This window comes from Natator depressus, chromosome 20, assembly GCF_965152275.1.
Source record: "Natator depressus isolate rNatDep1 chromosome 20, rNatDep2.hap1, whole genome shotgun sequence".
Classification (NCBI taxonomy): Eukaryota; Metazoa; Chordata; order Testudines; family Cheloniidae; genus Natator; species Natator depressus.
In genome coordinates, this window is record NC_134253.1 from 6,674,166 (window position 1) to 6,700,808 (window position 26,643).

At 45.5% G+C, this 26,643-nt stretch overlaps 1 protein-coding gene across 1 annotated transcript in view; it reads right to left on the minus strand.

Annotated features, from left to right (window-relative positions):
* Positions 1-26,643, minus strand: part of LOC141975259 (maestro heat-like repeat-containing protein family member 2B) — a 56,818-nt gene that overhangs the window by 15,476 nt on the left and 14,699 nt on the right. The window contains exons 4-15 of the mRNA XM_074935559.1: positions 13,874-13,996; positions 12,868-13,021; positions 12,215-12,313; positions 11,090-11,241; positions 10,405-10,548; positions 7,586-7,678; positions 7,042-7,111; positions 6,811-6,924; positions 5,991-6,064; positions 3,069-3,192; positions 1,507-1,616; positions 529-681 (exon numbers count right to left, since the gene is read on the minus strand). Coding sequence (XP_074791660.1) covers positions 529-681; positions 1,507-1,616; positions 3,069-3,192; positions 5,991-6,064; positions 6,811-6,924; positions 7,042-7,111; positions 7,586-7,678; positions 10,405-10,548; positions 11,090-11,241; positions 12,215-12,313; positions 12,868-13,021; positions 13,874-13,996 — 1,410 coding nt within the window. The remainder of the gene's footprint in view (positions 1-528; positions 682-1,506; positions 1,617-3,068; positions 3,193-5,990; positions 6,065-6,810; positions 6,925-7,041; positions 7,112-7,585; positions 7,679-10,404; positions 10,549-11,089; positions 11,242-12,214; positions 12,314-12,867; positions 13,022-13,873; positions 13,997-26,643) is intronic.

The following is a 26,643-nucleotide window of genomic DNA, read 5'->3' on the forward strand; positions in this document are numbered from 1 at the left end:
CTTCTTAAAGGGTAGGTCTACACTGCAAAAAAAATCCCACAGCACTGAGTTTCAGAGCTCAGGTCAACCTGGGACTGTGGGGCTTGCACGATGGGGCTAAAAGTGGAGCTGTTCCTGCTCGGGCTGGAGCCCAGGCTCAGAAACCTGGCAAGAGGCTGGCAATAGTCCAGTGCTCTTTTTAATCCATGTAGCCCTTAACCATAGGCCTCCTAATACCTGGAGGCCTCCAAGTGCCAGTCATTCTGTCTTCTTGTATTTTCCCCAGAGTCTGTTTTCTCAAGCCTTTCTTGGCTGAATACTGTGGCAACAAGCTAGACCAATAAACAACCAACCATCTTCCTTTTCCCTTGGATTATCTCGGTCTACTGCTATTGATTCTGCCATTGCCTATCTTAGGGTAGAAACAGAGATGGAATCGACTCTATGTCCGAGGGGGAGAAACAGCAAGATTTTTCTTCCTTACACATGAGGGCAAAGATCAAAAAGCCTAGAGTTCAGGCAGAAAAGCTCTCCAGTTCCCAGTTTTACCTTGTCCAGCATGGCATCTCCACACTCCATCAGGATGATCTTCATCCACAGTCCAGCTGCCGCGGCACAGGTGGGGCTAGCAGACAGCAGACCACCCAATGTGGCCTCAATAAAGTCTGTGGCCTGTTCCGAGGGAAAGTACTCACTAACAATCTGGGAACAAATCAAAAACAGGAGAGACCGCAATGATGTTTGGCTCCAGCACTTTTAAAAATGGAAAAAAAGATACATGCATCAGCAGATGGTGAATTAGCCTCCTGTCTAGCTCGCCATTTGGGATTACAATTCTCTCTCTAGTCTATAGACTACATTTTTGTCTTCTACACTAATGATATCAGGTTAGAGGCAAAGACTCTGTTGCACAGTGAGCACAACATTGTACTGGATATGCAGGAGGTAAGATTCCCCTTTGTAGTCTCTTACATACACTGCATCTTTTTACAGCACATGGAAGTCAGTCAAGAGAGGCGTGCACACAAATATCGGCGAAGGCAAACCCACAAGGTGACAGAATGAATCCTGGGTGGTTTCTCAGCTTGATGTTCCACTAACACAGTTTTTCTCCTGGATGGCTGGATGGCAGGGCTGGCTCCAGGCTCCCGCCGAGGAAGCTCATGCTTGGTGCGGCAGATTGCAAGGGGCGATGTTCCAGCCAAGCTTAGGGCGGCATGGGGGCTCTTTTATTTCATTATTTTTTGTGCTTCACTGCTCCGGATCAGTGAAAAAGCAAGAGTCGGCCCTGCTGGATAGGTACATGTGTGCGTGTGCATTTTCATGGGCGTGCAACATTCTGTGGAATCTGGTTTTTACGTGGCATTCAGAGCACACATCTATGAAAAGCATCTTGCTGGTTACGAGCAACCAATGCCCCACTCCCACAGCTCTCTCCGAGTATGGAAAGGCATCATGAAAGAGCAAATGTCAAATGAACGGTGGCCGGTCATTCGCACATCCGCACAAGCTTTTTGAGTCAGTTACCCTGGCCATTTTGGAAGATGCCTGAAACAGAGCCTCGGGGTCTGGAGCTGTTACTGCTTCACGGAGACATCTCAACTCCTCCTCTGCTGAGCCCAGGTTTATGGACTGGCCTGGAGTGGAGAAAAGGAGAAAAAGTACTGTAACGATTAAGGAAACTGAACCCCTACTGCATGGTTCTTCATACGGGAGGATCCATGTGCTATGTTGTCATCAGCATAGTGTAAAATCTTGGCCCCACTGAAGACAATGGCAAAACTCCTGGTGACTGGAATGGAGTCGGGATTACACCCTGAAATGTCTGAACGTTACCAGTCGTGGTATGTTATTGTGAATGATCCAGGATTGAACAAGCTCTGTGTTCAGCTTGGAGCAGCTTTCTGTGGGTGCCTGGTTTCAGTAGTCTCTCTGCTCTCACTATTTACATCTCAGCTCCTATTCAAGTGCAACTCATGCAGGTAGATCAGAGGTTCCAGTTCAGAGGTGAGTCCCTCCCCCAAACTCTCCTTGTAAAAGAGACGGGGATAGACAAAAAACTTCGGCAAGAAACCCAGGCTCATCAGTCACTTCTAAACAATGCTGGGATTACTATGTTGTACATTCAAAGGTTGGAGTCCCTTATTCTGTTTCTGAATCACCAACACTGTTTTTAGGACTGATTAAGAATAATTGGAAATAGGGTGACCAGGGGTCCCGATTTTATAGGGACAGTCCCCATTTTGGGGTCTTTTTCTTATATAGACTCCCCTTCCCCCCCCACCCCCTGTCCCGAGGTTTCACATTTGCTGTCTGGTCACCCTCATTGGAAATGGCCTTAAACGATAACCAAGCTCTATCCTTTAACATCTAACCATTAGGTGAAAAGAATATCCTACTCTTTCACAAAGGGGAAAAATGGCCTCTACTTACTCCAATAGCTCTGAATGCTCATGACAGAGGGCTGCTGGAAGAACTTTTTGTTTACAGAATTATTCCAGGAAACTTCTCCAATACAGTCAGTGGCAGGGGAAAGAGAATGAAAATGTTTAGTACCAAGGGCTTGTCTCCATGGAGATATTCAAGAAAGCTAATCCACATTCATTTTCAAAATGCATTAGTTAAACTTCATTCAACACCTATGGGGACACACTTATTTAGAATTAAAGTGGCCTTCATTCAGGTTAGTTTCATTCATGGAATTCACTACAATTAATAAGGCCCATTTTAATTCAGAATCCGAGCACCCACACATGTGTTTAATGCCATTTACCTCATGCACTTTAAATGGACACCTTTAGTTCATTTGGATTAACTTTCCTTAGTGTCCCTGTGTAGACAAGCCCTAAGGAATTTAGCGCTTATCTACCTGTATGCAGACCATTGATTAGTTGTACAGTTCCCAAAAGTGTGCTAGGCTCTTTACACATCAGAATCTTCTCTTCTAATGAGGTATTTACAAGATGCCCACCATTCTGTTATCTAAGCAACAACAGACAGGACAGAAAGAACTAGATAGGCAGAGAAATGGACATTACAACAGTGAAAGAAGGTGAAGAATTCCTTATACCTGCTAACGGTCTCCTCACCTTGTATACAGAGAAGGCAGCTGATACAGTCAACCACCCACTGACGGGACGTGGCCAGCGAATCACAGCTGAATGGTGCTATTTTTCCAATCAGAGATCCAAACCGATCAAAAGTTCCCTGAGTCTAATGAAAAAAGAATGAAGAACGAAGAATGAATGGTCTCCAGTTGGACTAGACTTCACTTGCCATCCTTATTGTTCAGACCAGTCAGCTCTGTGTTTTTGGGGAACCAGGGCGCAGTATCTAGCCTGTCTGACTCATGAAAGACACCCCCCGCCCCCACCAGTCTCTGTTTGAACCAAAACCCATTAGAGAAAAGGCTTGCAGAGAACAATGAAGGGTGTTGGGAGACACACCTAGACCCCTCCGGAGAAGGGTGACAAGATTAAGACATCTCCATTTGCATACAGAATGAAGAACAGAGACAACTCCCCTAGCCTCATCTGCATGAAAGATGGGATAGGAATTAGCATGAAGAATGAGGGACAGAGAACCGCACTCAACTCTGGGACCAGAAAAGCAGGGACGCACTGCATCATGGGAATCCCTGCTCCAGATGCTAATGAACCTACGCCTGCACACACCTAGCTCAGCAATTATCAGACCAATTCTAGTAATAAATCTTTGTTATCCTAAAATACTGAAGCAGCCTAGTTGCCTTTTGAGCTCCCTGGAAAAAACCACCACCCATAGCCAAGAGCGATCAGCTCCTATTGTCTAGCCTAAAGAAAACCCTTGAAAACCCATCAGTTTACCCATAAACAAATCTAGTGTTCTCCCTTGAACCGTTGTATTTTCTCTACAAAACCCCCTACCTATGCCCAAGTAACGGTTCTGATGTATAGACCCAAACTCTGCTTCAGTTCCACTGGGATTCCATCTCCTGACTGATTGTGCGGGGGGCTCTGCCTGTCTCCAGCACTCAGGACCCTGAGCTACCACCATCACCTGGGAACCCCAACCAGTTCAAGCCTCGTGGAGTGGGTGAGATTCCCCCCCCCCCGTCCCTCCGTTTTTTTTTTCTTCCTCAGATATTAACCTTTCAAATGTAACCATTATGATTGTTTAGCCCTCCTTGTGTAGTTATCACTATTATTCAACAAATAACTTTTATGGTTCAGCTGGTTGCTTCTCTCTCTCTCTCTCTCTCTCTCTCTCTCTCCAAATTTTACTCTGTATTTTCCGCTTCCCCCATTTACTCTGCAGCAACCCTTCTTTTACCTAAGCTAAAGATCCCGGTAGTGCCCAAAAATACTGTGGGGTTTGCTCATGAAGTGGGTCACTACCAGTACAATTGTAACGTGAAAGTGGGATAGGGATGTGTTAAACTTGGGGCACATAAGAGGGGAGCAGCTGGAAGTGCTGCGTAACCCAGCCCAGTGAGCACAGGGACATACGAGAGGATCAGCTGGAGAGGGCTGATGGACCTGGTCCGCTCACACTTGCTCTGCTAGTGTGTGCGTGCGTGCACGCGTGTTCATCTAGTTCTAGGGCGGGAGGGACCCAGCCCTGGGGAACCGAGGTCCTGCAGGGCAGCTCCACTGGGAGGGGACTTGCAGAAGGAAGGAGTAGAGCTCCATAGGAACACACAAGTGACATAAGCAGCACAGTAATAGAATTACAGACCCTCCCCCTCTCCCCAAGAAGAGTAACCCTAATCAATGAGCCTACCCCAAAGTAACAGGCACATCTGGTAACACTGTGCCCCTGATTCCTGTACTGTACTGGGTAATGCACATTGGAAAACATAATCCCAATTGTACATACAAATGGATGGGGTCTAAATGAGCTGTTATCACTCAAGAAAGAGACCTCAGAGTCATCGTGTGCAGTTCTCTGAAAGCATCCGCTCAACATGCAGTCAAAAAAGCTAACAACATGTTAGGAACCCTTAGGAAAGGGATCGATAAGAAGACAGCAAATATCATTATGCCACGATATGAATCTACAGGACCCCCACACCTTGAATACTGCGTGCAGTTTTGGTCATCTCATCTCAAAAAAGATGTGTTAGAATGGGAAGAAATACGGAGAAGAGCAACCAAAATTAGGCCTATGGGATAACTTCTCACCCAAGGGAGATTAAAAAAAGAGCGACGTTTCAGCTTGGAAAAGAGACGACTAAGAGGGAATATGCTAGAGGTCTATAAAATCATGACTGGTGTAGAGAAAGTCAATAAGGAAGTGTTATTTAGCCCTTCACCTAACACAAGACCAAGGGGTCCCCCAATGAAATTAATAGGCAGCAGGTTTCAAACAAACCAAAGGAAGCATTTCTTCACACAATGCAGTTAGAAGACAGGATACTGGGCCAGATGAACCATTCTTTTGCGGGAGGCAGGTTAGCCATTCTTATGTTTTATGTTCTTAGCTAGTTAAATAGAAATTTTCCTTTACCATCCTGGGAGCCTAAGAACCAAGAATGCATTTGTGACACTGGCAGACCAGGCAACCTGTGTATGACCCATAATAACTTAACAAGAGGCACTTCCACTGTATCAAGACAAAAAGAAAAGGAGTACTTGTGGCACCTTAGAGACTAACCAATTTATTTGAGCATAAGCTTTCGTGAGCTACAGCTCACTTCATCAGATGCATACTGTGGAAACTGCAGAAGACATTATATACACAGAGACCATGAAACAATACCTCCTCCCATCCCACTCTCCTGCTGGTAATAGCTTATCTAAAGAGATCACTCTCCTTATAATGTGTATGATAATCAAGTTGGGCCATTATGCTTTTGATTTTGTCTCCTTGGATTAGAAACATGGATACATTTAACACCGGCAGGAGAATGACATGCCTTCTCTATTCTGCAGTCTCTCATCTGGATCGGAATGAAAGCTCCACCCAGATATCCATTCATTCCATAACACTGAAAAAATTGAAATAGTTCACTGTTCCACACACAATCTTACCGTAGCATTCTGATCACTGAGAGTGGATTTCACTGCCTTCACAATCAGAAGCTTTTTACCTCTTGTCTCAGGCACTGAAAGATAAGGAGAGGTGTACAGTACTTCTTTGTTCCACACACACTCACTTTCCACACTGGAATTAATCCTGGATTTCAAAGGGCCCTACTTAAGAATAGTACCAAGCTTCTCTCCTCTACAGAATCAGTGGGGAAAACGTAGGACCAGATTCTGGTCTCAGTTGCACCAGTGTAAATCTAAAGTCATTCCATTTCTCTAAATAGTGCCATCCTACTACCATGATGGAAATATTATAAAGGGGTTTGATAGACTGAGGTGACTGAAGTTAATCTGTGTTTACACCGGCATAACAGGACTCAGAATCTAGTCTAGAGTGTATAATACTTAGGATTCTCGAGTCAGGAGTATTATTCTATTTTTATCTGATTATTATTAACATGCATTAGCCCCAAGTTAACTTCTGTATTTGAAGTTGAAAAAGACCTTGACAAATATCTTGGGCTACATTCAGCACTTAGTTGAACCTGTTGATTTCCATATGGGGCCATATGGGAGTAACTTAGGGCAGCATTTGGTCCCTTAGTGGATCTCCAAACCACTGGTGACTGTGTGTTCTAGAGCCTTTGTGCCCCAGGTGCAGAGGTGATGAGTCTGTTGCAGCCCTGCCGTGCCGTGCCTACAGAGCCTTGGTTCTTTAGCTCAATCTCTAGTAGCTCAAGCTTTTAGCTCTGGATGTCCTCAACTCAACCCTCAGCATGTCGGCCAAGAGGGCAGCTGGCACAGTTGCTCCTGTGTTACTTACAGTGAGCCCCAACAATAGCTCTCAGGAGCTCTAAAGACGCCACACGAACGGCCTCATGCTCAATCTCCTGCTGCTTGTGTAGAAATGCCAGCAGGTCATCAGGAGAAGAACGGGCTACAAGGGAAGAAATCACATCCTCACTGTCTGCAGAACTCTTCTTCTTACCGTGCCTCACAAAGGTAAGGAAGTAACAAAGAAACCACTGTGTAACTCAGAGTCTCTTCCCCTTACCTAGCAGAAGTACACAATGGAACAGCTCTTTGTGGTTTTCTATGCTGAGCTGCTTAGCTGGAGAAGAGATCTGGGGGAAGAAGGGAAATGGTCAAAGAAAAACTAATCAGAAGCAATGGAAAAGAAAAATGTTCAATTAATTTCTAAGCTTCCACTTCCTGCTGGTCCAACTAGAGGTCTGAACCCCAGGGAGATGGTCCTGCATGCACAGCAAGACTCAAAGACAATGACCACTACATTAGATAAGAGAAGCTAAAGTGTTTTGAGCAGCAGAGCTGACCTAATCAAGACCCAGCCACAGTTTTTACTTTACAACTCTGACTCCCCCTGGTAATCGGCTTATGGTGAAATTGCTTTACAAACTGAGCTGGATAGTAGCTAAGAAAATGAGAGCGCTCCCTGCTTACTCTTGAGCCTGCAGAAATCAGTAAGGCATGAGGAGGTCCCCAGGCTCTGCACGATCATTCCATCGATTTTTCAGTGTTAATATGCTTCAGATCTGCTGTGCCTAAGCTCAAGGGATCCAAGCAAAACCACTCCTCACCTGGTTGTGCAGAGCACTGCAGATGGCTTGAAACTTCCCTTTAGGTAGAGGGATCTTATATTCACCAGAGACCTCCAAGAGCTGGCTCAGACTCTGCAACAGAGGGCGAAAGTCAGATGGTGGGCACACAAAGGAGCCATATGTAGTGACTGAAGCAGATTCAGGGGATTCCTAGATTCCAAGGCCAGACCGGATTCTTGCCATCATCTAGTCTGACCTCCGGTCGGTATGACACATGCCATAGACCTTGCCCAGAATAATTCCCAGAGCAGAGCTTTTAGAAAAACATACCAATCCTGACTGAAAAATCGTCAGAATCCGCCTCGGCCCTTGATAAATGGCTCTAATGGTTAATTATCTCACCATTAAAAATGTACGCCGTATTTCCAGTCTGAAAGTGTCTAGCTTCAGTTTCTAGCCATTGGATCAAGTGACATCTTTCTCTGCTAGACGGAAGAGCCCATTAGATAATAGGAGTCCCTCATGTAAGATATTATATAGACTGTAATTAAGTCACCCTGTCACAGGATAGGTCCACCCCGTCAGGGTGGTATCAGGTTGAGGAGGAATTGAAGTAGATCTGGAGTGGCCCAACTGGCCTAGTCTCCCTAGCTACCACAGCAGTCCGGGCTCCTAGGGCAGCATCGCCTAATGGTCAGGATCAGTGCAGCAGCCCTTGGGTGAGGGTCCGCAGCCCAACAGCCTGAGTCACTCGGGCTGCCCTTCTAGGGATGGCAGTGCGGCCTAGTGGCTAAAGTCAATAGACCCACCCTTGGCTGCAGGGCAATGCGGCCTAGTGGCCAGAGTCGATAGAACCACCTTTTGTGGCAGGGAAGTGTTGCCTAGTGGTGAGCCCTTCTCAACTGGGTCCTACCTATTCCACAGGGCCCCAGCCCAGGGCGCAGGGGTATCTGCCACCAACTCAGCGGGGATCCTTCCAAAGCATGCTGAGTCAAGCCCGCTACCTCAACTGGATCAATGCTTCGTCCACCTAGGCTGCTTCCCACCCGTTCTTCCGCAGCTGGGAGTCTCAGGGATTCTGGGGTCTCTCCTCCATCTCTGGCATTGGGTGCCTGGGGGTCAGCTGCAGCCACAGTCCGGCTGGCCTCTGAATCCTGGAGCACTGGCAGTCTCTCTGCAGGAGCCTGCAATGCGCCTCCGCTCCCTTCGGCAGCCATCCCAGCCTGAGCTGAGCGGCTCTCTTTTGTATCCTGGGTCCAGCTGAAGCATGCCCAGCAGAGATGAGGGGGCATGGCCTCCTCCGCACACAAAGCATGATTAACCCCTGCTGAACCAATGCGGGGTAGGTAAACCCCATCACACACCCTTTTACTTTCTGTGTATTAAACTAAATAGATTGACTTCCTTGATTCTCCCTCTGTAAGGCATGTTTTCTAATCCTTTCGTCACTGTGGCTCTTCTGTCAATTTATCAACACCATTTTTGAATTGCGGGCACTAGAACTGGACACAGGATTCCAACAGTCGTCAGACAAGTGCCACATTTAGAGGTAAAATAACCACTGTGCTCCTCCTTGAGATTCCCCTTTTTATGCATCCCAGCTTTCGCTTTTTTGGCCACAGCATGAGTTCATGTTCAGCTGATTATGGCCCATGACCCCCAAAATCTTTTTCAGAGTCACTGCTTCCCAGGACAGCATCCCCCATCATGTATGTGTAGCCTAAATCCCTTGTGCCTAGACGCATACATTTACATTCAGCCGTATTTAAAGGCATATTCTTTCTTTGCGCCCAGTTTGCTAAGTGATCTAGATCACTCTGAATCCATGAGCTGTCCTCTCCATTATTTACCATTCCCCATTTTTATCTCATCTGCCAACTTTATCAGTGATGATCTTATGTCCTCTGCCAGGTTATTGATTAAAAAAAAGGTGAAAATCAAATTCCTTCCTGCATCTAACACACTTTTCTCCTTTGCTGCTTGAAGCTTCCAGGATGTCTCGGATGCCATCTACATATTTTACTATGTTTACACAGTTGTGTAGTGCCCTGATGCTATCAAACAAGTCCATGATGCATTGGTTCCCTCCAAATCATGGGTATTTCAACCCCCAAAGTGACCACATACTCTGTACTAGAAAGCTTCAACCAACATAGACGGTGAGTAAATATCACTACCAAGAAGTTAGAGCTGTCTCTTGACTTCATTTACAACTGTGTAGCCCCACTGAAGACAGAATATGGCCCCTTACTTCTCGCTCATGTGGTACTGAGGGGGGATGAAATAGAGAGACAAGGTGAGTGAGACAATATCTTCAATTAGATTATCACACCCACCTTGTCGCTCCAATATCTTGGACCAACATGGCTGCAACAGCACTGCATAGAACGGTAGATGAAACAGACAGGCAATGATTTTATATCTATCGAGTTATGCAATGCAAAGCAATGACCCTCAAGCCTCCTTATTATTAATTTTCAACCGTTGACAGTTGGCTTGGTACCGACAAGAGACAACATATGGTAGCCCCTGCTCTGAGGAGCTTATGATCTAAAAGAGAGACACAGAGTTGACAGGATGTTTTGGGAAATCACAAGGAGGGAGTATCTTGTTGTGCAGGTGTTTTGTTTTTTATCTCCTTCTCCTCCTCCCCAGGAAACAGAGGATGCTTTTCATCAGAGGCAGTTACCTACAAATCTTGTTGCCTGGGTCACCATGTGTATAAACCCAGAACTTGTGTGCCTATTTATTATCTAACAAGTCACTATCTAGACCAGGAAACCCCACTGGCAGCAAATTCCTCCTGCAGTTCATACATGCACACACAGAGACAGTTACCTTAATGAGTGGTACCTCACCTTGGTGACGTGCAAAACATCAATTTCCTCCTTATATTGCTCAAGGAGCCATGAGATCTCTTTAAATATCGGATTTTGCGGCCCCTTTTTGTGTAGCAGGATGCCCATCATGGGACCAAGGGCTTTGATGATGGCCTGCTTGAGCTGCATAGATGAGACACAGAATTTATGTTCCTACGAATTCATTTAATATCTTCCAATAGGCACACCTTTTCTACTTCTAATGAGTGCAGTTTCCCTTGTTCCACTGTCGGAATGGTCCTATCCCAATATTTCCTGGTAAAGAACCAGGACTCGTAGGGTTGGTGTCAGGATTATATTCTAATGCACCTCACAACTAGACCAGGTAAAATATTTCCCCAGATTAGTATGCATTCTAGGCCAACTCATCCCTGCTGTAACTCCACTGGGGCTGAATGGACTTAGACCAGGAATTAATTTAGCCCACTATCCCGGGTTCATCTGCACATTAGGTGCACAAAACTAGACTCCATGTACACTGGGTACAGACCGAATTTCCATGATGTGGTGACATTATAAACGTATGGGTTTTCGATGTTTTACTTGACAATCTGTTCCATCCAAAAGGACCTACCCTTAAATGCCATCATCACAAAGAGTGCCAGACACACAGAATGTAACATCACAATTTCCGCTAAAGGTTTAGAAAGCCAGCAATTCTCACCTCCAGCTCCTCACAGGTCAGCCAGTTGCTGGTCACATGACAATATAAGGGAAGAATTTGATTGCAGAATTGTGATTCACCCATTCTGGGGAATGGGCACTTTTCCCAGTTCATAAAATATACATTCACTGCCCTTGACCATTTTTCCAGAACTGCATGGAAGGAGAGAAGACAGGCAATGTGAAAAGGACATAGTAGTAATGAGGAGAAGTTGCTTTCTCAGAGAAGACACCCAGGCCTATCGTTTACTCCAATTCCATGGCAGCTACTGCTCAGTTCAGGACTAGATGCTGAAATCCCATATCAATTTGGAGCTATTTCTCTTTCCCCCATTCCATTTCTTGTTTCTTAAAAGGCTTTTTTCTTTGTACATCTCTCCATCTTTTTTCAATTACCATCATTTGAAGACTCTCGTCCCCTGCAGTTATTGTTTATTCAACCCGAACACTGTATGATTTCATCCTGAGTTACAGTTTGTCTGAAAGATGTTCAGTGCCCCTAACTGCCATTGGCTTTCCTGGGATTTGAAGGTAGTGGGGAGCACTTTGCCCTAAAAGTAGGTGTGTCTAGTGTCCTTGCTAAGACAAATTAGGGCCCAATCCTGTTCTCTATGAAGTGGATGGCAAAATTCCCATTTCCCTCAAGGGCACAGGATTAACCCCTTAGTGAGCATCACCTGAAAAGCAAAGGAAGAGAGAAGTGGAGAAGACAGAGAAAGAGGGTGAAAGGAGATGATGATGATGAAGAAACTGAGGAGAGAGAATGGGTGGAGGAGTGGGAAACAGGGGATTTTTAAATGTACAGTAATGAAATCTGCTCCCTTCACCTCCTCCCCCAGGAGCCTCCTGGCAGAGGGGCAGCTTCAGCCTTTGTGTCTGTTTATTTTAAACGATATGTGTGAGTCATAAAGGGCCTGAACTTACAAATGCTCAGCACCTCCTGCAAAGTAAGGAGCACTCTCAACTTCACTGAGTGCCATGGGAGCCAAGGAACACAGCACCTGGTGCAATCCAGGGAAGGGAGCACAATTCAGGGCCTGTTTGCAAACTTGGTCAGTCACTTAAATCTGTACCAAGACCCCCTAAATATCCATTTGGGGCACCTACAGGAAGTGCTGGCACTTACCACCACAAAATGCTTGTCTCATCCTGCTGTCCTTGACTAACTCCAACATGGAGATCATGTCGTTCAGGATCACTCCCACAAAAGGGATACACTTAAGTGCTGCAGAGAAAGGCCAGAAGAGAAGGAAGACAGACAATCAGCTGCTCTCTGCCTTCTGACAACACACTTAGAAACACTGTGGGGCAGGATGCTATGGGTTCCGAGGCCATTGGCGCTGCATAAGCAGAGCAGAATGGCTTTAAAGCAGCCATTGAAAGCCAGTGGGGGATTCACCCTGAAGAGGGGAATCCTCCACAAGTGTACAGCTGTGCCCAATGCCCAACTCACTCCCAGAGTAAGGGGAGAGAGCACTGGGGCGGGATGGGAAGTGGGGTGGAGAAGAGCTCCACTAGACCTGATCTTCCACTCATTCCCATCCTTAAGGTACTTCACTCAGGGGCATAGGGTAGAGCTTGCACTTCCGGCTGGATCGCTCATGATCTGGAGGCCAGAACTAGCAACAGCAGTTAATCTTGTGTTTCTACACACACACACACACACACTCACACTCAAACAGAGCTCTTTTTAGCGGTAACATTTTTAGGTAGAGAGATAATCCCCTGTCCTTAAATGATAAACAATCACTTTGAAAGAAAAGAGGGAAGTGACCATACCATAGGCGGATGACAGGTTGCCCAATGTAATGAAAATAAACTCTTCAGGCAGCTCCAGATGATACACCAGCTTGAACATGACATCATTGAAATAGCAGCGTGCCAGAGTCACTAAGGTGTTGCTAGCTGCCACTTTTAGTTCATTTCTTGCTTCCTAAAAACAAAAACCAAAAGAGAGAGACTGAGGTGACTGAAGCCGGTTGCGCTAGCCAGAGTTGTTTACATGAGTCAAGTCCTTATTTCTGTGCACAAGTTGTGAATGAACCAACCCAACTTTCTGAGGGTAGAGTCATTCGTCATAAATATTCCTTGAGTCACTTGGCTAAACAGTTTTCAGCCTTTGAGTTGCTTGCAAGCTGCTTCGTTAGCCTATTCGCTGTTAGCTACTTGTGGTGGGTGACTGGTCACCATAGTCACATGATATTTTCCCTGCCCTTCCCTGAGGCGGTAAGTGAGACACAGACTGGGCAGCTTCAAGATATTCCGAGAGCTTTCCTGGAATAAACTGTCCCCCAAAAGCAGGCTGACTTCCTTTGGAACAAGAGAGGGATTTTTCCATGGGTTTTCCTGCTGGCAAACTATAGTCTAAATCCAATGCTGCTTCTTTTGGAGATAGCTCAGATTCTGTCTGTCTTGGGGCTTTATACTGCCACTTATCGCTACAGTATCAGAGCGCCTTCCACATAAAATCAGTATCAATAATGAAATCCCGAGTAGACTTCGGGAAAGACTTGCTCCTTAAGACACCATAGGCCTGTCTCTGGGTCTCAGGTCCTGATCCTGCAAAGCACTTAAGCACATGTGTAACTTTCAGCATGTGAGTTGTCCCATCTTATGCATGTGCACAAGTGCTGTCTAGGACCTGGGCTTTGGTCTGGAGGAAGGTGTGGACCTCTAACAGAAGAATACATTTTCATTTCAGTATATAGTTTATCCCCCAAAAAGAGAGTTTGAATGAGTTAAAGCTTTGGATCCTTTGATTGGTATCTCGGGAGAACTAACTTACCTGAGTCTCTGTCATGTGGTTTGAGGCTAGTGTTATTATTTTCTTCAGAAGCTGTCTCTCTAGGCCCGGGATGTCCTGCTGTAAAACTTTCTCCAGGACACAGTAAATGTCTACTCTGTTTTGCTGGGGACAAAACATAAAGGAGAAGAATTGGGAAAAGTTTTTCTTGATGACCATACAGTAATTTGGCTAATAAGCCTCTGCCCTAATTGGTGGCTTACTTGGTGTAAAACATGCCCTGCCCTCCACAAGCACCGCATTTAGCAGCGCTTCAGAAGCAGCCGAGCAACTGACATCGTTTAATCTTCCTGGAGAGAAAAGAGCCAGAAAAAGCGCCCTTCACTGCCCCCTTCTCTAGTTTCATTTATTCAGAACAAACAATAAAAATGAGCACCTTGCCCTTGCTCTAGCCACTCCAGGCAGAATTTGTAAATGTGGAATATAAAATACCCAACTCCTGCAGTAAGTCCTCAACAGCTCTCAGGGGCAATGAGCTCAGCCGTTAGATCTACACTGACAGTAGCACGCTCGAAGGTGTCTTTTATGCAGCCCATCAGTGTAGAACTTCACAGATGAGACTAACTATGGAGAAGTTGTAGGATCAGTTGGGACCGAGAAAAAATAAAGCGGGACACAGAGAAATTAAAAGCCTGAGGAGAGAACAAGATTCATTTCGGAAAACTGCAAACTAGCATCTCTGGAAAGGAGGTAGAAGTAACTGACAGAATGGGAGGGAGACAAGTGGGAAGCAACAAGTGCCCTGGGGGAGACAGTGGAAAACAAAGTCAACAGGTATATGCAAGGTGTGATGGCTACCACAAAGAGCCATGTGGGTTGGGTCTTTTACACACAGGGATCATGGCACAAAGCAGGAAGACAACAGTTCCTCTCTGTTCAGCTGAGCTGTGACTGCATCTGGATGAGTGCCTTTTCTAGCCCCACATTCCCAGAGAGATCAACAAATGGGAAGTCATTCCTGGGAGAGCAAAAAAGAATGCAGGGGGCTGGCAGAAGTGACTTCTGGATAGAGCCCTGCAACCTGACCCAAATCCTAGGGGACCTGACCACAGGCGTCCGGGTCAGGTTGGGTGAGAAAACAACTGGACCCTCTTGGGCTCGGGTCAGGTCGGCTCTCCTCCTTTAGCCCCTGGGATCGGCACAACCGTGACTGCGTGTTCCTGCCAGCCACCACCTCCTTCCTGCGCTGCACGCGCTGTGGAGCGAGGATGCCGAGGAGTCACAGCGTCTCCCTCTCTCTCTGCAGCGCAGACCCAGCGCAGCAGGGGCCGTGTCAGAGGATGGAGCCATCGCTGCACACAGTGGCCGCTGCACCAGCCCCATGAGCAGGATGCAGCGGCAGGATCCGGTTTGGGGGGAAGGGTTGGGACCAGGATGGAAAATGATTCAGCCCTCTCAGGGTGAGGTGAGTGGGCCGGGGGCCAGTTCAGGTTGGGCTTAAAAATTGGGCCCGAGCAGACCCCTACTTCTGCAGACAGACGGAAAGAGCTGTCTGTGTCTGATGCGGCCAAGGGATGACTCTGAGGGAGAGAGGATAATACCATACAACTACCTGGAGGGTGTGAACACCAAGGAGGGAGAGGAATTTTTTAGGATAATACATTTCGGTAAAAGTAGCAGTAATGGGATTAAGCTAAAAAAGGACATTCAATTTAGACTTTGATAACAGAAAAAATGCCCCAACTGTGAGACAGGGCTATTAGGTTATGACATAGTCTTCCTAGGAAAGAGGCGGAAGTTCAGTCCTTAGGGGCTTTTCAAATTAGTTTGGCCAAAACAGTGGAAAATGGCTGCTGGGAATGCTCCTGCATTAGCAGGGAAATGGACTGGATGATCCAATAGGTCTTTTCCATCTCTGTCTCCTGTGAGTCTAGACATCTGTGTGACCTGCATGCCAAGGTCATAACCCACTTTGCAATGTTCAAAGCCAATCAGATCTCTGACTGGGAGAGGTGAGGGGTCAGACAGGGTCTGCATCAGATCTCTTGATTGGCTATACGTTCCAGTGGTTCTGCTTTAAAAGGCATGCTTCTGCAAACTGCAATCATAACAGACAGCTCCACTGGGGAGAAGCCCCTTCCATTCATTTTTAAATGTAAGGAGGATTTTTTTAATTGAAAATTGTCACTGACAACTTATCAATACATAAGCACTACATAATTCAAGTAATTCAAGTAATTAATCACATGAATTAACATCATTAATCACTCTCCTTACAGTGAGTATGATAACACCCATTTTTTCATGTTCTGTGTGTATATAAATCTCCTCACTGTATTTTCCACTGAATGCATCCGATGAAGTGAGCTGTAGCTCACGAAAGCTTATGCTCAAATAAATTGGTTAGTCTCTAAGGTGCCACAAGTCCTCCTTTTCTTTTTATAATTAATCAAGTAATTCAAATAATTAAAGGAGTCGGAGGCCAAGACAAGCAGTTCAGTTGGCCTCCTAGTACTTTAATACTTGCATCCGACAAAGTCCATTTCTCTATTAAGGGCCAACACAGAAGGCATTTTAGTTTCCATTAATCAATGGAAAAAAGGGGTCTGAATATTCCTCCTGGGGCAATTCTGCACTACTGCACAGGTGCATAATTAATGAGCCCCGCATATTTTTATTTTTTTGCACAGTAAAAAGCTTCTGCTGAAATGCTGCTGCCGTTCCATCTCTTGCCCACCAAAGGGTGCTGGGCAATAGAACAAAGCAACAACTCCCTATCAGCGAAGGAAGAGAGAGAGCCTGTCTTCTTCACAGCAGGCCAGTCAGGAGACAGGGGCTCTGGGGAGACAGACAGTGTGGGATGCTGGGGTGGGGTCAGTCAGGGGCTCATAAGGGCTAGTGGGGGAGGACAGACTGGGGCAGGGGCTGAATGGGAGTGGAGGCACAGAGTTAGAGGAGGAGGGAGGTTCAGGGCCCCATAGTGATGGGGGAGGAGGTGCAGAGTTACATAAGGACAGGGGCTGGTTGGCTGGGGGCACAGAGACACATGGGGACTGGGGGAGGGGGTACAGGGACACATTGTTAGGATATAGATGTTCAGGCCTGTCTGTAAAGGCCTATCATCTAAGAATTTAGGTGTATTCTTATCACTTGGCTAGTTCTAGAGGTATAAAAGAAAGAATCAAAATCACTGTCTGCCAGTGTAAGGTCCTTCTCTTACTGTGACAGTCTGAGGCCCTGTTCTTAGGCTAAGGCCTTTGACTAAGCAGCAGAGGCAGCCATAAGCTGGGAAGCGACCGGTCACCTCTTCACATTCCCAACTAGTCACATTGAAATAAGGTGCTATTGGGCTGTTAGGAACACAATCCTGTCCTGATAATGCCTATTGACTCCAGAGAAAGGGAAGGGCCTAGAAGATGTAAAAGGAAACTTAGTTTGATAGCATCCTGTCTGGCAAGAACTCACTTATCACTAGCTGGGATGTGAAATCCTCATTTCTGGATTTGTTCTATCACTGTAGTCCCCATTTCCCCATTGTTTTGTCTGTATAATCTCTGTCTGGTTCTGTGATTGTTTCTCTCTGCTGTATAATTAATTTTGCTGGGTGTAAACTAATTAGGGTGGTGGGATATAATTGGTTACATAATCATGTTACAATATGTTAGGATTGGTTAGTTAAATTTCAGGAAAAGGATTGGTTAAGGTATAGCTAAGCAGAAGTCAAGTTTTACTAGATTATCTGCAGTCAATCAGGAAGTGAGGGGGTGGGTGTGTGGGTGGGGGAAATGGGAACAGGGAATGGGGGTGGGGAAATTGGAATCATGTTTGCTAAAGGGGGAAATGGGAACAGGGAATGGGGCTGGGGAAATTGGAATCATGTTTGGCTAAGGGCAGGAATGGGAATAGGGACACAGCTGTAAGGCTCTGTGGTGTCAGAGCTGGGAAGGGGGACACTAAGGAAGGAAACTGAAATCATGCTTGCTGGAAGTTCACCCAATAAACTTCGAATTGTTTGCACCTTTGGACTTCGGGTATTGTTGCTCTCTGTTCATGCGAGAAGGACCAGGGAAGTAAGTGGGTGAAGGAATAAGCCCCCTAACACACATGGGGATGGGGGGAGTGGGTTTCTGAGTGGGGGTGGAGGGACACATGTGGACAGGGGTGCAAGGACCCATGGGTGTGCAGGAACACATGGAGACAGGGGCAGATGTGCCTTACTGAATGGGAGAGGTTAGGGGTCAGACAGGGTCTGCATGGGGGGAGCTGCCTAACAATTCCTCCCCGCCCCTCCCAAAAAACCTGTTCCATACTTTTCCCACCCATACCCAGCAACGCTCCAAGTTCACACCCAGGCTCCTTCCCAGCAATTTACTTCCCTCCATTACCCCTGACTCTACCAAGCCTTTGCACTGCGCCTAAGGGGTGCAAAAAATATGGTTCTGTATTGAGTTTAAATGAATTATTACTCAGAGTTCTCTATTAACATGCATAGTAAGGAATTGGTTTGTCAAAAAACATTTCCTGAATCCTTTTTGTTGTCTGTATTCATACAGACATACTTGCTGACAGGTATTTTGAAATAAATAACCAAAAATAATTTTAACAGGTGTAATTATATTGTATTATTTTGACAAACAAAATATGCAGAATTTTGCAGAACTTCTAAAATATTGTACGCATCATTTTTATTTTTTTCTTGCAGAATTCCCCCAGGAGAAAATATATAGATAAGGGTCCCTTCAATGCTATAATCTCAATAATATGTCATCACAATAAAGGAGTGTTGGCTAGGATTTAGAGCAGGGAGTCAGTTCACTTGGGTTTTATTCACATTCTTTGACTAACTTGCTAAGTGGTGTTGAGCAAGTTACTTAATTCCTTGTGACACAAGTCATCCGTAAATGGGGATAATGCTTCCCATTCTCACAAGGGTGCTGTATTAATTCATTAGTATTAGGGAAGTGCTTTGAGATTTTTGGACGAAGATGCTAAAGAAGGGCAAAGTATTATTAGAAGAGATTACTGCTAGTCCGATCATGTACTTTTACTGTCTACAGCCCATGTACTCCACTGTGTGTAAAAGGACAATGCTCTCTTTAGAGAGCATTATATCATCCTGATCTGTAAGAACAGCATTTTGCATGATGAGTTTACGCCTGAGGACAGAAGGGCGAATACTGATTCTACTGATGGTGCGCCAGGCCAAGTTCTACACTGAATTACCCCCATGCAGTCCCCTGTACCCCCATGAAGTCAGGCAGAATTTGGTGTGGACACCTGGAAAGCGGATGTAATTTCATGAAACTGCCCTACCTCATCCTTTTGCAGTTTCTCGAGCAGAACTGTCAGAACGATAGCCAGCTTGATCTTGGCTATAAAGGCAATCCTGAGGGCAATTTTGCCCTTATTTTGGTCATCCATATGTGCCAGGAGGGAAACAACCTCATTATAAACACCTGAAATTAAATAAAAGGATTCGGCTGGTTACCACTGATAGCAGAAATTGGTGCTGGCCTCTTTAATTCACTCTCCAGTAAAGATTCTGCAGGAGCCCAAACACTGTGAGAAGTAGACCTGGGAATCCTGGAAATCCTCTTCCTTCCTCCTCATGACCAGGTTTGTTTGCTGAACTACCCAGTGTGCTTGGGGGGAAATCATAATGAAGCAAATTCGCTCCTTTCAAGTAGATCCCCACGTAAAATAATCTTCCTTTCCCTCTTTACTGTCAATTGATGAGTTTTGATAGCATACAGAGTAATAATTTAACTCTAAGCCAAGAAATAGAGCTAAAGTTAAGCACATGCTTAAGAGTTTTGCTTAGTCAGGGCCTCATTTTCAAAAATCCTGAGCACCCAGATCTACCTATTAGCTATGCTGGGAACTTTTGGGGCTCGGTATCTCTTGAAAATCAGGCCACTGTTGGAGACCTCAGTATGAATTTAGAAGCCTAACTTTAGGCCCCTTGTTTTGAAGAAAGCCTTTAATCTTCTTTTATGGTCATTTAAATACTTGCAGAGAAGACTCATGGAATGGAGTTCATCCAGTTCATAGAATATCAGGGTTGGAAGGGACCTCAGGAGGTCATCTAGTCCAACCCCCTGCTCAAAGCAGGACCAATCCCCAACTTTTGCTCCAGATCCCTAAATGGCCCCCTCAAGGATTGAACTCACAACCCTGGGTTTAGCAGGCCAATGCTCAAACCACTGAGCTATCCCTCCCCCCTCTACAGTTGCCTGTAGAGGTCATAAAGGAATTCCCTCACCCCCCCCCTCCACCCTCATGCACAATTGGCGAGGTGTACGCTGTGAGTGGGGTGGGGTGGGGTGGGTCCCTCCAACCTTCATCTGAAGCGTCAGGGATTGACCATAGCAGGAGATGGGACACCTGCTAGGGTGGACCAGTGCTCTAAGATGGTTCAGAGAATCTGTTTCCTTAGCTGTCCTGCTCACATGCTCAGGGTCCAACTGATCTCCAGAGTTGTGGGTGGGAAGGAATTTCCCCCTGGTCGGATTGGCAGGGACCTTTGAGTGGCAGGATGGGGCACTGATCACCTGCTAGGATAATCTGAGTATATCTGACCTAATCAATTCTCAACCACGGCAAGGGCCTCAGGCATTGGTGGAACCTCAGTCTCTCCTGTCCTCTGCCGATGGCACACAACAGTTTTGTCTCCTAAAGACTGAAATGTTTTCGTCCAAGACAACTTTTGGGGTTCAGTGTACGGTTGCTAGGTGAAATTTAGTGGCCTGTGAAATACAGGAAGTCAGACTAGATGATCTAATGGTCCCTTCTGGCCTTAAACTCGAGGAAACAATGAAATAGCTGGTGTATGAAAAAAATCAGGATTTGATCTCCCATGGATCTCTTCGCTCTGGGCAGAAATTCTCCAGGAGACTTAATATTTCACAAGAAATCTGAAATGCCGTATTTATCTGTCTCCATTGTAACAGCATTCCAAGCATGAAGGAGGAACTAACAAGATTTCCCCTTCCCAGGAAAGACTGCTTGAGGTTAGGTGATTGCCCATCCGTTATGCAAATTGCATCCTTCAGTTGTAACACCCAGATGCAAACGGAATCATAACGGTAACCTACTCTGCCCATCTGTGTGGGATGAGGAGCACTAGTGTTGCTAAGAAATGTGACCCCATGCTTTGTTCTCCCTCATTTAAGATATTAGCAGAGCTTCATTTAGACAGCTAGAGGAGAAGTCCTTCTGCCTTTTTTGTTCTCATTTCCCCTATCTCTGATGGAGTTGGCTCCATGGATGCGGAAGACACAAAATGAGGACCCATAACAAACATAAAACAACTGGGAGAAAAGAAGGAAGCCCTCCCCCATAACATTCCCTAGAAACTCAGATTCTCAGGAAAGTTTCCAGGTCCAGAGGCTGTAGGCCAACGCCTCAACTGGTGTAAATCAACACAGCTACAAGGAAGTCAACAGAGGGACACTGGTTTACAGCAGCCGAGGTTCTGCTCATACAAATGGAGAACATTACAGCTAATCTGTATGCCTATGCTTTCTAAATGTGTGTGTGAATATAGAATGGATGTAGAGAATACAATGCTGACCCTTACCTCTGTCGGTTACCTCCTGCTCACTCACAAATTTATTCATGTTTTAATCTTTCCTCAACACTTCCTCCAGTCCTTTCTCCAAAGAGCTCCAGTACTGATAGGCAGCTGGCCTCTCAGGCTGTCCTGTCCAGGATAGCCAGTTCAAATTATGCAAGCACTATTATGACATCGCTGTGACTGTGACATAGCACATAAACTGCCGCTGACCAGGTAGGTTCTGTGATGACATGGACAAGAGCCTCAAAGGTATTTAGGCTCCTAACTTGCACTGAAATCAATAGATGTGAGGAACCTAAATACATTTCAATATCTGGGCCCATCCATGTACGCAGTCCAATAGGTGGCTAAATTTGCTCCAGTGTAGAATTTCTCATTCGCTCTAAATCCTTTTGAATTTTGGTTCCGTCCCTCTCTCAGTTTGCCACACTTTCCAATTTTGGTTTTATTGGAAAATCTGCTCCTGGTTGAATTGATAGAAAATAAAAGCACCGAACAAAGAAAGAGAAGAAACTGCCTTGGAGAATGCACAGTGACACTTGAGTGTGGTTGGTTGGTTGGAATGCACAGTGACACTTGAGTGTGGGTGGTTGGTTTCCTTTGCTTTTTAATTCGGTTGATTAAAAAGCTTGATGAAATCTTATTGGACTGTATTACAAATATTGATTTTTATATTGTTTTACAATGAATTGAAATTGATTCTTCATTTCCATGTCCTGCCAAACAAATCAGCTAAATTATTTTTGGTTGTGTTTAATACAGTGTGGTGTCATATGTATGGCCATATGTAGAGCCCACACTTGATTTTGGAGATGATGTTGCCTTTAAAGCATTCAGAGTGATGACACTCTTTGCAGTAAACCATATGGAAAAAGAATTCCAATTACATGTGTCCTTTGCTATGTATAACTGATTTTGTGCCTTACCCTTTCTGATTTTGCCCTTACACGCACACACTATTCTTTTGTACTCCTCCTTAGTAATTCGTCCATGTTTCCCCATTTTGTAGGATTTCTTTTTGATTTTCAGGTCATTACAAAACTTCTGATGGAGCCATTGGCCTCTTACTATTCTTCCTCTCTTTCCTTTGCATTGGCAGTTGTGCCTTTAATATTGTCTCCTGGAGAAACTGCCAGCTTTCCTAAACTCCTTTATGCCTTAGACTTTTTCCCCGTGGGTCGCTACCTACCAATTCTCTCAGGATGTTAAAGTCTGCTTTTGGCAGTCCTTCTCCTGTCATTCTCACTCCTTCCTTTCCTTAGAATCATGAAATCTATCATTCATGACCCCTTGCACCCAAATCACCTTCCACCTTCACATTCACCACCAGCTCCTCCCCGCTGGTCAGAATCAAGTCTAAAATGGCTGTCCCCCCCGCTTACTTCCTCCATTTTCTGAAACAAAGCATTGTCCCCAGTACATTCCAGGAACTTATTGGGTAATTTGGGGTTTTACCATATTCCTTTTTCAGCAGATGTCTGGGTAGGTAAAGTCCCCCATTACAATCAGGATTTGTGTTTTGCATATTTCTGTTCTTTGTTCTAGAAATGCCTCATCTCCCTCCTCTTCCTGATTTGGTGGTCTGAAAAAGACCCCTACCAGGACCTCACCCCTGTTTATTCCCTCTTTTATCTTTACTCAGAGACTTTCAACTGGTCTGCTTCTCACCTCCTTCTGGACCTCAGAACAGGTTTACAATGCAATATGTCCTCTCTTTTTTTTCCTGCCTGTCCTTCCTCAACAAGCTATAGTCCTCTATACCAATAGTCCAGTCATGAGATTTACCCCATCAAGTATCTGTGCTGCAGTTAAGCTCAGTTAAGATTTATGTACTAAAACTCCCAGTTCTTACTGTTTATTCCCCATTATTACCTTTGAGTGGCAGGATGGGGCACTGATCACCTGCTAGGATAATCTGAGTATATCTGACCTAATCAATTCTCGACCATTGCAAGGGCCTCAGGCATTGGTGGAACCTCAGTCTCTCCTGTCCTCTGCCGATGGCACAAAACAGTTTTGTCTCCTAAAGACTGAAATGTTTTCGTCCAAGACAACTTTTGGGGTTCAGTGTAGGGTTGCTAGGTGAAATTTAGTGGCCTGTGAAATACAGGAAGTCAGACTAGATGATCTAATGGTCCCTTCTGGCCTTAAACTCGAGGAAACAATGAAATAGCTGGTGTATGAAAAAAATCAGGATTTGATCTCCCATGGATCTCTTCGCTCTGGGCAGAAATTCTCCAGGAGACTTAATATTTCACAAGAAATCTGAAGTGCCGTATTTATCTGTCTCCATTGTAACAGCATTCCAAGCATGAAGGAGGAACTAACAAGATTTCCCCTTCCCAGGAAAGACTGCTTGAGGTTAGGTGATTGCCCATCCGTTATGCAAATTGCATCCTTCAGTTGTAACACCCAGATGCAAACGGAATCATAACGGTAACCTACTCTGCCCATCTGTGTGGGATGAGGAGCACTAGTGTTGCTAAGAAATGTGACCCCATGCTTTGTTCTCCCTCATTTAAGATATTAGCAGAGCTTCATTTAGACAGCTAGAGGAGAAGTCCTTCTGCCTTTTTTGTTCTCATTTCCCCTATCTCTGATGGAGTTGGTTCCATGGATGCGGAAGACACAAAATGAGGACCCATAACAAACATAAAACAACTGGGAGAAAAGAAGGAAGCCCTCCCCCATAACATTCCCTAGAAACTCAGATTCTCAGGAAAGTTTCCAGGTCCAGAGGCTGTAGGCCAACGCCTCAACTGGTGTAAATCAACACATTCCAGGAACTTATTGGGTAATTTTGGGTTTTACCATATTCCTTTTTCAGCAGATGTCTGGGTAGGTAAAGAGGCAGAGTTGAGCTGGGGCAGAGGTGCGGGACAGGTAGCTACCGGTGGGCGCCTATGTCCCACTCCTGTTGACATGTGTGGAGGGGGAGAAGGCAGCACATGGGCAGCGCTGGCCTTACATGAGGCAAACTGAGGCAGCCGCCTCAGGTGCCAGACTGGGCAGGGGGGTGGCACTAGGACCCAGAGTGTAGAAAATTGTGTCTGCTGCTGATGCACATGTATTCTCCCTGCTCCAGATGCACAGAGATGGTGGAGTGCGGTGCTGGAGGAAGGACATAACTCGCAGTCAGGAGAAAACGGGAAAGGGAATAACAGAAAGCAGCAGGAGCTGCAGGGAGAGAGAGGAGGTGGAGCCTCTTATGGACCTCTCTAGCACCTCCAGGAGCCTGGACTGATTAACCCCAGCTTCTCAGGGAGCTTCCTGTTTCCTGCTGCTTCCCTGAACCCAATGAGGAGAACAGGCAGTCAGCTGAAGTAGTAGGAGCCAGTTAGGCCCTTAAGACGCTGATATCTTCCCTCAGTCAGGCCCTGCTACCAGTCTGCTTATTTGTCCCCTTCAATCGAGTATTGAGAGCCACTAGAGCTGTCACAGAACAGCAGTCATGAGTGAAAGAAGAAAACGCCCCTCTGAGGCAGCATTGAGAAAAAGAAAGAAAGCAAAGGAAGCTTTTCTGTCTTAGCAGGAGGGAGCTCTCCTGAGATACATAGACACAAATGTTGACGGTGAGCCTTCCCGCCCCAGTGAGGATGTGAGTGGTGAGGAGATGCCTGATCTTCCAGTTAGTCGGAGTGCAGGTGACGGGGCAGCTACTGCAGCATCCATATCTCCATCTCAAATGGATGTAACCATGCACATTCCTGAAGAAAAGTGTAGATCAGAGAAGAGTGTGGTGAAGGAGCAAGAAACAGCTGCTGCTGAGTTTAGTTCCTTAATTCTAGATGACCCAGGACTGTGGACCCACTTGAGCAGTAGCCTGAGGGACTTCCTTGTACTGCATGGGCCACAGCAAGTGAAAAACTTCATGTTCAGCAAAGACAATGAAAATAGAAGTTTCCATCTAACACATTACTGGCGTGAAATCCCCAATGGTGAAAAAGTGGAGAGACCATGGCTTATGTACTCAAAAACCCAGAATGCTGCATGCTGTTTTTGTTGCAAACTCTTCCACTCTAATGTTCCAGCGACATTGGATTCTACAGGAACAAAGGACTGGAAAAATCTGGCTAGAAATCTGGCTTGCCATGAGAAGGCAGCAAATCACCAGAGAGCATTCCATAGGGGGAAAGAGTTTGAGATGAGACTAAAGTTAAAGGCCACCATAGATGATCAGCATCAAGAGAAGATTGCATCAGAGTCTCTTTACTGGCAAAATGTTCTGAAAAGGCTCCTTGCCATTGTGAGAATGCTGCTACCCAAACCCTAGCACTGCGCGGCACTTCAGATCCGCTCTATGTGCCAAACAATGGAAACTTCCTTAAAATTGTGGAGCTGATGGCTGACTTTGATGCTGTACTCCAGGAGCATCTAAGAAGAGTTACCACACACACCACTAAATTCGAAAAACTATTCAAAATGAGATCATACAGTTACTAGCAACAAAAGTCAAACGGAAGATTGTGGCAGCTCTGAAGTCAGCAAGATATTACTCTATTATTCTGGACTGCACACCTGACGTCAGCCATAGGAACAAATGACTTTAATGGTGCGTTTTGTAACAACAACAGAACCTAGTGACAATGTCCCGGCAGCGGTGACTGTCAGAGCATTTTCTAGAATTTATTGACATTGATGATACTACAGGAGCTGGTATGACAAATGTGCTTCTTAAAAAGCTGGAAGATCCGGGAATTGCGATAGCTGACATGAGAGGTCAGGGCTACGATAACGGTGCCAAGATGAGAGGCAAGAACAGAGGAGAGCAGACACAAATCCGAGAGTTAAACCCTCGAGCTTTTTTTGTCCCATGCAGTTCTCATTCATTGAACTTGGTGGTCAGTGATGCAGCATCAGCTTCTAGTGAGGCTGCTGAATTTTTTAATGGTTTCAGAGTAGCAGCCGTGTTAGTCTGTATTCGCAAAAAGTAATTTAATGTAATTCAAAGCATCTATGTTTTTTTCTCTGCATCAACTCGTTGATGGCAAATTTTGAATCAACATCTGGGAACATCCTCTCTGACACTGAAACCACTGAGTGCCACACGATGGGAAAGTCGAGTGGAGGGGATAAAACCCATCAAACACCAAATTGGGACGATAGATGATGCCATAGTTGCCATTGTGGAGGATAATGCTATGACAAGAACTGTTTGTGGAACAACAATGGCAGAGGGACATGGAATCACCAGAAACAAACATGCTTCTCTTGTGGCTTAGTGTTGGGGCATGAC